General features: G+C 41.4%; 1 protein-coding gene across 1 annotated transcript in view; it reads left to right on the top strand.

The window, feature by feature from the left end:
- Window positions 1-2797, top strand: part of LOC148453494 (C-type lectin domain family 4 member K-like) — a 108785-nt gene extending 105988 nt beyond the window's left edge. Inside the window, exon 5 of the mRNA XM_088462049.1 lies at window positions 2580-2797. Coding sequence (XP_088318175.1) covers window positions 2580-2584 — 5 coding nt within the window. The 3' untranslated portion in view covers window positions 2585-2797. The remainder of the gene's footprint in view (window positions 1-2579) is intronic.
- Window positions 2798-11939: the final 9142 nt, after the last annotated feature.

Below are 11939 nucleotides of genomic sequence, written 5' to 3'. Positions count from 1 at the left end.
AATTGTGTGTATATTATTATTATTATCATTTATTTTTATGGCGCCACAAGTGTTCCGCAGCGCTTTACAAAGTACAGACAAAAAAGTAACCATTGACTTACAATACAATACAATACAGAACATGGATAAACATTGCTATATTAGTGACATTAACGCCCGCATAAGCAGCCAAGTGTTGGTTGCCCTAGTGGCTAGTAAGAGATAAATTAAATTACAGTAGGGAGAAGCACAAGAGGGTAGAGGGCCCTGCTCGAAAGAGCTTACATTCTTTAAGGGAGGGGAAGACAAACAGGAGTGACACAGAAAGGGGTGGGCCGGGAGAAAGGAAGATGTAGCAGCAAGTTAGAATATTTATTAGAGAGATAATCGGATAGATAGGTATGTTGTATATAATTGTGTGTATATATATTTATTAGAGAGATAATTGGATAGATAGGTATGTTGTATATAATTGTGTGTATATATATTTATTAGAGAAATAATCGGATAGATAGGTATGTTGTATATAATTGTGTGTATATATATTTATTAGAGAGATAATCGGATAGATAGGTATGTTGTATATAATTGTGTGTATATATATTTATTAGAGAGATAATTGGATAGATAGGTATGTTGTATATAATTGTGTGTATATATATTTATTAGAGAAATAATCGGATAGATAGGTATGTTGTATATAATTGTGTGTATATATATTTATTAGAGAGATAATCGGATAGATAGGTATGTTGTATATAATTGTGTGTATATATATTTATTAGAGAGATAATTGGATAGATAGGTATGTTGTATAGAATTGTGTTTATATATATTAGAGAAATAATCAGATAGATAGGTATGTTGTATATAATTGTGTGTATATATATTTATTAGAGAAATAATCGGATAGATAGGTATGTTGTATATAATTGTGTGTATATATATTAGAGAAATAATCAGATAGATAGGTATGTTGTATATAATTGTGTGTATATATATTTATTAGAGAGATAATCGGATAGATAGGTATGTTGTATATAATTGTGTGTATATATATTTATTAGAGAACTAATTGGATAGATAGGTATGTTGTATATAATTGTGTGTATATATATTTATTAGAGAGATAATCGGATAGATAGGTATGTTGTATATAATTGTGTGTATATATATTTATTAGAGAGATAATCGGAAAGATACATAGGTTTGTTGTATATTATTGTGTGTATGTATATTAGAGAGATAATTGGATAGATAGGTTTGTTGTATAGAATTGTGTTTATATATATTAGAGAAATAATCGGATAGATAGGTATGTTGTATATAATTGTGTATATATATTTATTAGAGAGATAATCGGATAGATAGGTATGTTGTATATAATTGTGTGTTTATATATATATATTAGAGAAATAATCGGATAGATAGGTATGTTGTATATAATTGTGTGTATATATATTTATTAGAGAGATAATCGAAAAGATACATAGGTATGTTGTATAGAATTGTGTTTATATATATTAGAGAGATAATCGGATAGATAGGTATGTTGTATATAATTGTGTGTATATATATTTATTAGAGAGATAATCGGAAAGATACATAGGTATGTTGTATAAAATTGTGTTTATATATATTAGAGAGATAATCGGATAGATAGGTATGTTGTATATAATTGTGTATATATATTTATTAGAGAGATAATTGGATAGATAGGTATGTTGTATAGAATTGTGTTTATATATATTAGAGAGATAATTGGATAGATAGGTATGTTGTATATAATTGTGTTTATATATATTAGAGAAATAATCGGATAGATAGGTATGTTGTATATAATTGTGTGTTTATATATATATATTAGAGAAATAATCGGATAGATAGGTATGTTGTATATAATTGTGTGTATATGTATATTAGAGAGATAATTGGATAGATAGGTATGTTGTATAGAATTGTGTTTATATATATTAGAGAGATAATCGGATAGATAGGTATGTTGTATAGAATTGTGTGTATATGTATATTAGAGAGATAATTGGATAGATAGGTATGTTGTATAGAATTGTGTTTATATATATTAGAGAAATAATCGGATAGATAGGTATGTTGTATATAATTGTGTGTTTATATATATATATATTAGAGAAATAATCGGATAGATAGGAATGTTGTATATAATTGTGTGTTTATATATATATATTAGAGAGATAATTGGATAGATAGGTATGTTGTATATAATTGTGTGTATATATATTTATTAGAGAGATAATTGGATAGATAGGTATGTTGTATAGAATTGTGTTTATATATATTAGAGAGATAATCGGATAGATAGGTATGTTGTATATAATTGTGTGTATATATATTTATTAGAGAGATAATTGGATAGATAGGTATGTTGTATATAATTGTGTATATATATTTATTAGAGAGATAATCGGATAGATAGGTATGTTGTATATAATTGTGTGTATATATATTTATTAGAGAGATAATTGGAAAGATACATAGGTTTGTTGTATATAATTGTGTGTTTATGTAATAGTTCTTTTATCCTTAATCCTAATAACATATAGATTCTTAATTCCTTTTAGGATAAGCCAGGAAGATTCTCTCCATCCACTGCCACTACTTGTCCCATGATGACGACCTATGTTACTTACGTGTTTATGGATAACACCGATCCTGAGCTCTCAGAGCTACTGACACTAATAAATACTATTTTCAGTCCTTTTCCATGAGGACATTAAGCAGAGCTCACATTTCTCTGTATGTAACATTTACATTAATTGTATAAGAACATACAATAAAGAACAAGGAAATGTATCTAATCTGTTTCCAGTTCCCTGTGGATTGTCCATCAATACATATGTGTCTGTTTGTGCAACATTGAATCATGGAAATTCAATGTTCCCCTCACTGTAACCGTAGATTGCTGGATTTTCAGTCATGTGCATCATATTTCATTGGTCATAGATAAACCCTGAACATCTAAGCTGCACTCACATATACATAGTCATGGGGCAGCTATGATCACGCCAGAGAACTGAGACACCACTGTGACGACCCAAGTGCCCCCCAACTCGTTACTAACCCTGCAGTTTGGCTCGTCCCAAAATCATGTACTTGTTACCTGCTCTAGCTTTCCTGTGTATAAGGGCAGATAATCAGGAGAGGGCACAGATGAGGCAGATCACTGTGTATAAGGGCAGGAAGGACAGATAATCAGGAGAGGGCACAGATGAGGCAGATCACTGTGTGTATAAGGGCAGGAAGGACAGATAATCAGGAGAGGGCACAGATGAGGAAGATCACTGTGTATAAGGGCAGGAAGGACAGATAATCAGGAGAGGGCACAGATGAGGAAGATCACTGTGTATAAGGGCAGGAAGGACAGATAATCAGGAGAGGGCACAGATGAGGTAGATCACTGTGTATAAGGGCAGGAAGGACAGATAATCAGGAGAGGGCACAGATGAGGCAGATCACTGTGTGTATAAGGGCAGGAAGGACAGATAATCAGGAGAGGGCACAGATGAGGCAGATCACTCTGTGTATAAGGGCAGGAAGGACAGATAATCAGGAGAGGGCACAGATGAGGCAGATCACTGTGTATAAGGGCAGGAAGGACAGATAATCAGGAGAGGACACAGATGAGGAAGATCACTGTGTGTATAAGGGCAGGAAGGACAGATAATCAGGAGAGGGCACAGATGAGGCAGATCACTGTGTGTATAAGGGCAGGAAGGACAGATAATCAGGAGAGGGCACAGATGAGGCAGTTCACTGTGTGTATAAGGGCAGGAAGGACAGATAATCAGGAGAGGGCACAGATGAGGTAGATCACTGTGTATAAGGGCAGGAAGGACAGATAATCAGGAGAGGGAACAGATGAGGCAGATCACTGTGTGTATAAGGGCAGGAAGGACATATAATCAGGAGAGGGCACAGATGAGGCAGATCACAGTGTGTATAAAGGCAGGAAGGACAGATAATCAGGAGAGGGAACAGATGAGGCAGATCACTGTGTGTATAAGGGCAGGAGGGACAGATAATCAGGAGAGGGCACAGATGAGGCAGATCACTGTGTGTATAAAGGCAGGAAGGACAGATAATCAGGAGAGGGCACAGATGAGGCAGATCACTGTGTATAAGGGCAGGAAGGACAGATAATCAGGAGAGGGCACAGATGAGGCAGATCACTGTGTATAAGGGCAGGAAGGACAGATAATCAGGAGAGGGCACAGATGAGGCAGATCACTGTGTATAAGGGCAGGAAGGACAGATAATCAGGAGAGGGCACAGATGAGGCAGATCACTGTGTGTATAAGGGCAGGAGGGACAGATAATCAGGAGAGGGCCCAGATGAGGCAGATCACTCTGTGTATAAGGGCAGGAAGGACATATAATCAGGAGAGGGAACAGATGAGGCAGATCACTCTGTGTATAAGGGCAGGAAGGACAGATAATCAGGAGAGGGCACAGATGAGGCAGATCACTGTGTGTATAAGGGCAGGAAGGACATATAATCAGGAGAGGGAACAGATGAGGCAGATCACTCAGTGTATAAGGGCAGGAAGGACAGATAATCAGGAGAGGGCACAGATGAGGCAGATCACTGTGTGTATAAGGGCAGGAAGGACAAATAATCAAGAGAGGGTACAGATGAGGCAGATCACTGTGTGTATAAGGGCAGGAAGGACATATAATCAGGAGAGGGCACAGATGAGGCAGATCACTCAGTGTATAAGGGCAGGAAGGACAGATAATCAGGAGAGGGCACAGATGAGGCAGATCACTGTGTGTATAAGGGCAGGAAGGACAAATAATCAAGAGAGGGTACAGATGAGGCAGATTACTGTGTGTATAAGGGCAGGAAGGACAGATAATCAGGAGAGGGCACAGATGAGGCAGATCACTCTGTATAAGGGCAGGAAGGAGAGATAATCAGGAGAGGGCACAGATGAGGCAGATCTCTCTTTGTATAAGGGCAGGAAGGACAGATAATCAGGAGAGGGCACAGATGAGACAGATCACTGTGTGTATAAGGGCAGGAAGGACAGATAATCTGGAGAGGGCACAGATGAGTCAGATCACTGTGTGTATAAGGGCAGGAAGGACAGATAATCAGGAGAGGGCACAGATGAGGCAGATCACTCTGTGTATAAGGGCAGGAAGGACAGATAATCAGGAGAGGGCACAAATGAGGCAGATCTCTCTGTGTGTATAAGGGCAGGAAGGACAGATAATCAGGAGAGGGAACAGATGAGGCAGATCACTGTGTGTATAAGGGCAGGAAGGACAGATAATCAGGAGAGGGCACAGATGAGGCAGATCACTCTGTGTATAAGGGCAGGAAGGACAGATAATCAGGAGAGGGCACAGATGAGGCAGATCACTGTGTGTATAAGGGCAGGAAGGACAGATAATCAGGAGAGGGCACAGATGAGACAGATCAATGTGTATAAGGGCAGGAAGGACATATAATCAGGAGAGGGCACAGATGAGGCAGATCACTGTGTGTATAAGGGCAGGAAGGACAGATAATCAGGAGAGGGCACAAATGAGGCAGATCTCTCTGTGTGTATAAGGGCAGGAAGGACAGATAATCAGGAGGGCACAGATGAGGCAGATCACTGTGTGTATAAGGGCAGGAAGGACAGATAATCAGGAGAGGGAACAGATGAGGCAGTTCACTGTGTGTATAAGGGCATGAAGGACAGATAATCAGGAGAGGGCACAAATGAGGCAGATCTCTCTGTGTGTATAAGGGCAGGAAGGACAGATAATCAGGAGAGGGCACAGATGAGGCAGATCACTGTGTGTATAAGGGCATGAAGGACAGATAATCAGGAGAGGGCACAAATGAGGCAGATCTCTCTGTGTGTATAAGGGCAGGAAGGACAGATAATCAGGAGAGGGCACAGATGAGGTAGATCACTGTGTGTATAAGGGCAGGAAGGACAGATAATCAGGAGAGGGCACAGATGAGGCAGATCACTGTGTGTATAAGGGCAGAAAGGACAGATAATCAGGAGAGGGCACAGATGAGGCAGATCACTCTGTGTGTAAAAGAGCAGGAAGGACAGATAATCAGGAGAGGGCACAGATGAGGCAGATCTCTCTGTGTGTAAAAGAGCAGGAAGGACAGATAATCAGGTGAGGGCCCGGCTGATACAGATCACTCTGTGAGAGTGGAACGTGTCTAATTATAATGCAGATGGAGCGCGTTTTCATCACATACTGCTATTGACAGAACTGTGTATTTGACATTAATAGAACCTTACATCAATGAGTCTGATCATGTTGTGTTTCTGTGTGTAATATGTAATTCCCACTGTGGGAAATAGTCCCTACTATATATATGAGTGTTTCAGCCCATCAGTGAATAATATCTCTAAAACAGAAATGTCCAACTCAAAATCCCAAACAGGCTGAATATTCAAGGTCTAAGAATGCGAGGGCCGCAGGAAAAAAAATGTCTTATATGCAATTTTATATAATTAATATGCTCCCGACCCCCATCCACACATGACAGAATATAATAATATGCTCCAGACCCCCATCCTCACATGACAGAATATAATAATATGCTCACGATCCCCATCCCCACATGACAGAATATAATATTATGCCCCGACCCCCATCCCCACATGACAGAATATAATAATATGCTCCCGACCCCCATCCCCACATGACAGAATATAATAATATGCTCCCGACCCCCATCCCCACATGACAGAATATAATATTATGCCCCGACCCCCATCCCCACATGACAGAATATAACAATATGCTCCCGACCCCCATCCCCACATGACAGAATATAATATTATGCCCCGACCCCTTCCCCACATGACAAAATATAATAATATGCTCCCGACACCCTTCCCCACATGACAGAATATAATAATATGCCCCAGACCCCCATCCCCATATGACAGAATATAATAATATGCTCCCGACACCCATCCCCACATGACAGAATATAATAATATGCTCCCGACACCCATCATCACATGACAGAATATAATAATATACTCCCGACCCCCATCCCCACAAGACAGAATATAATATGCTCCTGACCCCCATCCTCACATGACAGAATATAATAATATGCTCCCGACCCCATCCCCACATGACAGAATATAATAATATGCTCCCGACCCCCAACCACACATGACAGAATATAATAATATGCTCCAGACACCCATCCCCACATGACAGAATATAATAATATGCCCCAGACCCCCATCCCCACATGACAGAATATAATAATATGCTCCCGACCCCCATCCCCACATGACAGAATATAATAATATGCTCCCGACACCCATCATCACATGACAGAATATAATAATATGCTCCCGACCCCCATCCCCACATGACAGAATATAATAATATGCTCCAGACCCCATACCAACATGACAGAATATAATAATATGCTCCCGACCCCCATCATCACATGACAGAATATAATAATATACTCCCCATTCCCACATGACAGAATATAATAATATGCTCCCGACCCCCATCCCCACATGACAGAATATAATAATATGCTCTCAACCCCCATCCCCACATGAAAAAATATAATAATATGCTCCAGACCCCCAACCCCACATGACATAATATAATAATATGCTCCAGACCCCCATCCCCACATGACAGAATATAATAATATGCTCCAGACCCCCATCCACACATGACAGCATATAATATTACACTCCAGACCCCATCCTCACATGACACAATATAATATTATGCTCCAGACGCCCATCCTCACATGACAGAATATAATAATATGCTGCCGACCCCCATCCTCACATGACAGAATATAATAATATGCTCCGGACCCCCATCCTCACATGACAGAATATAATATGCTCCCGACCCCCATCCCCACATGACAGAATATAATAATATGCTCCCGACCCCCATCCTCACATGACAGAATATAAGAATACACTCCAGACCCTCATCCACACATGACAGAATATAATAATATGCTCCCGACCCCCATCCCCACATGACAGAATATAATAATATGCTCCCGACCCCCAACCTCACATGACAATATAATAATACGCTCCCGACCCCCATCCACACATGACAGAATATAATAATATTCTCCCGGCCCCCATCCACACATGACAGAATATAATAATATGCTCCCGACCCCCATCCCCATATGACAGAATATAATAATTTGCTCCAGACTCCCATCCCCACATGACAGAATATAATATGCTCCAGACCCCCGTCCCCACATGACAGAATATGATAATATGCTCCAGACCCCCATCCCCACATGATGGAATATAATAATATGCTCCAGACCCCCATCCCCACATGACAGAATATAATAATGTGCTTCAGTCCCCCATCCCCACATGACAGAATATAATAATATGCTTCAGACCCGATCCCCACATGACAGAATATAATAATATGCTTCAGACTCCCAACTCCACATGACAGAATATAATAATATGCTCCCGACCCCCATCCACACATGACAGAATATAATATGTTCCAGACCCCCATCCACACATGACAGAATATAATAATATGCTCCAGACCCCCATCCTCACATGACAGAATATAATAGTATGCTTCAGTCCCCCCACCCCCACATGACATAATATAATAATTTGCTCCAGGCCCATCCCCACAAGACAGAATATAATAATATGCTCCCAACCCCCATCCTCACATGACAGAATATAATAATATGCTCCCGACCCCCATCCACACATGACAGAATATAATAATATGCTCCAGACCCCCATCCACACATGACGGAATATAATAATATGCTTCAGACCCCCATCCCCACATGAAAAAATTGAATAATATGCTCCAGACCCCCATCCCCACATGACAGAATATAATAATATGCTCCCAACCCCCATCCCCACATGAAAAAATATAATAATATGCTCCAGACCCCCAACCCCACATGACATAATATAATAATATGCTCCAGACCCCCATCCCCACATGACAGAATATAATAATATGCTCCAGACCCCCATCCACACATGACAGCATATAATATTACGCTCCAGACCCCATCCTCACATGACACAATATAATATTATGCTCCAGACGCCCATCCTCACATGACAGAATATAATAATATGCTCCCGTCCTCCTTCCACACATGACAGAATATAATAATCTGCTCCAGACCTCCATCCCCACATGACAGAATATCATTTGCTCCAGACCCCATCCCCATATGACAGAATATAATAATATGCTTCAGACCCGATCCCCACATGACGGAATATAATAATATGCCCCGACCCCCATCCTCACATGACAGAATATAATAATATGCTCCCGACCCCCATCCACACATGACAGAATATAATAATAAGCTCCAGACCCCATCCCCACATGACAGAATATAATAATATGCTCCCGACCCCCATCATCACATGACAGAATATAATAATATACTCCCCATCCCCACATGACAGAATATAATAATATGCTGCCGACCCCCATCCTCACATGACCGAATATAATAATATGCTCCCGACCCCCATCCACACATGACAGAATATAATAATATGCTCCCGTCCCCCATCCTCACATGACAGAATATAATATTATGCTCCAGACCCCATCCTCACATGACAGAATATAATAATATGCTTCAGACCCCATCCCCACATGACGGAATATAATAATAAGCTCCAGACCCCCATCCCCACATGACAAAATATAATAATATGCTCCAGACCCCCATCCCCACATGACAGAATATAATAATATGCTCCCAACCCCCATCCCCACATGACAGAATATAATAATATACTCCCGACCCCCATCCCCACATGACAGAATATAATAATATTCTCCCGACCCCCATCATCACATGACAGAATATAATAATATGCCCCGACCCCCATCCTCACATGACAGAATATAATAATATGCTCCCGACCCCCATCCACACATGACAGAATATAATAATATGCTCCTGACCCCCATCCCCACTTAACAGAATATAATAATATGCTCCCGACCCCCATCCTCACATGACAGAATATAATAATATGCTCCCGACCCCCATCCCACATGACAGAATATAATAATATGCTCCTGACCCCCATCCCCACATGACAAAATATAATAATATGCTCCCGACCCCCATCCTCACATGACAGAATATAATAATATGCTCCCGACCCCCATCCCACATGACAGAATATAATAATATGCTCCTGACCCCCATCCCCACATGACAAAATATAATAATATGCTCCCGACCCCCATCCCCACATGACAAAATATAATAATATGCTCCCGACCCCCATCCCACATGACAGAATATAATAATATGCTCCCGACCCCCATCCCACATGACAGAATATAATAATATGCTCCCGACCCCCATCCCCACATGACAGAATATAATAATATGCTCCCGACCCCCATCCTCACATGACAGAATATAATTATATGCTCCCGACCCCCATCCTCACATGACAGAATATAATAATATACTCCCGACTCCCATCCCACATGATAGAATATAATAATATGCTCCTGACCCCCATCCCCACATGAAAAAATATAATAATATGCTCCAGACCCCCATCCCCACATGACAGAATATAATAATATGCTCCAGACCCCCATCCTCACATGACAGAATATAATAATATGCTCCAGTCCCCCATCCCCACATGACAGAATATAATAATATGCTCCCGACCCCCATCCCCACATAACAGAATATAATAATATGCTCCAGTTCCCCTTCCCCACATAACAGAATATAATAATATGCTCCAGTCCCCCATCTCCACATGACAGAATATAATAATATGCTCCAGTCCCCCATCCCCACATGACAGAATATAATAATATGCTCCCGACCCCCATCCCCACATGACAGAATATAATAATATGCTCCCGACCCCCATCCCCACATGACAGAATATAATATGCTCCAGTCCCCCATCCCCACATGACAGAATATAATAATATGCCCCCGACCCCCATCCCCACATGACGGAATATAATAATATGCTCCAGTCCCCCATCCCACATGACAGAATATAATAATATGCCCCCGACCCCCATCCCCACATGACGGAATATAATAATATGCTCCCGACCCCCATCCCCACATGACAGAATATAATAATATGCTCCCGACCCCCATCCCCACATAACAGAATATAATAATATGCTCCAGTCCCCCATCCCCACATGACAGAATATAATAATATGCTCCAGACCCCCATCCCCACATGACAGAATATAATATTATGCTCCCGACCCCATCCCCACATGACAGAATATAATATTATGCTCCAGACCCCCATCCTCACTGAGCACTCTGGTCTTAGGGGTCAATAAACTTTGACTTGCAGCTGATACTTATTAACTTTTCAATCCTTTTGCACAACATAAAAATAGCATAAATCAATTTATATAGCAGATACAGAGTAATTGAGAATAACCCAGTACCCTGCCTGGCTGCTGTGCTTCTCTGAGATCCGGGGCTATGCCCCTTGCTTGGTGCTGGCGCTGCGTGCTGCTGTGCTTCTCTGAGATCCGGGGCTCTGCCCCTTGCTGGGTGCTGGCACTGCGCGGCTGCTGTGCTTCTCTGAGATCCGGGGCTCTGCAGCTCTGCCCCTTGCTGGGTGCTGGTGCTGCGTGCTGCCGTGCTTCTCTGAGATCCGGGGCTCTGCAGCTCTGCCCCTCGCTGGGTGCTGGCAATGCGTGCTGCTGTGCATCTCTGAGATCCGGGGCTCTGCCCCTTCCTGGGTGCTGGCACTGCGTGCTGCTGTGCTTCTCTGAGATCCGGGGCTCTGCCCCTTGCTGGGTGCTGGCACTGCGTGCTGCTGTGCTTCTCTGATATCCGGGGCTCTGCCCCTTGCTGGGTGCTGGCACTGCATGCTGCTGTGCTTCTCAGAGATCCGGGGTCT

The sequence above is a fragment of the Taudactylus pleione genome, unplaced genomic scaffold, assembly GCF_031769625.1.
Source record: "Taudactylus pleione unplaced genomic scaffold, aTauple2 ptg001139l, whole genome shotgun sequence".
Taxonomy (NCBI): Eukaryota; Metazoa; Chordata; class Amphibia; order Anura; family Myobatrachidae; genus Taudactylus; species Taudactylus pleione.
This window is presented reverse-complemented; position numbering and strand designations above follow the sequence as displayed.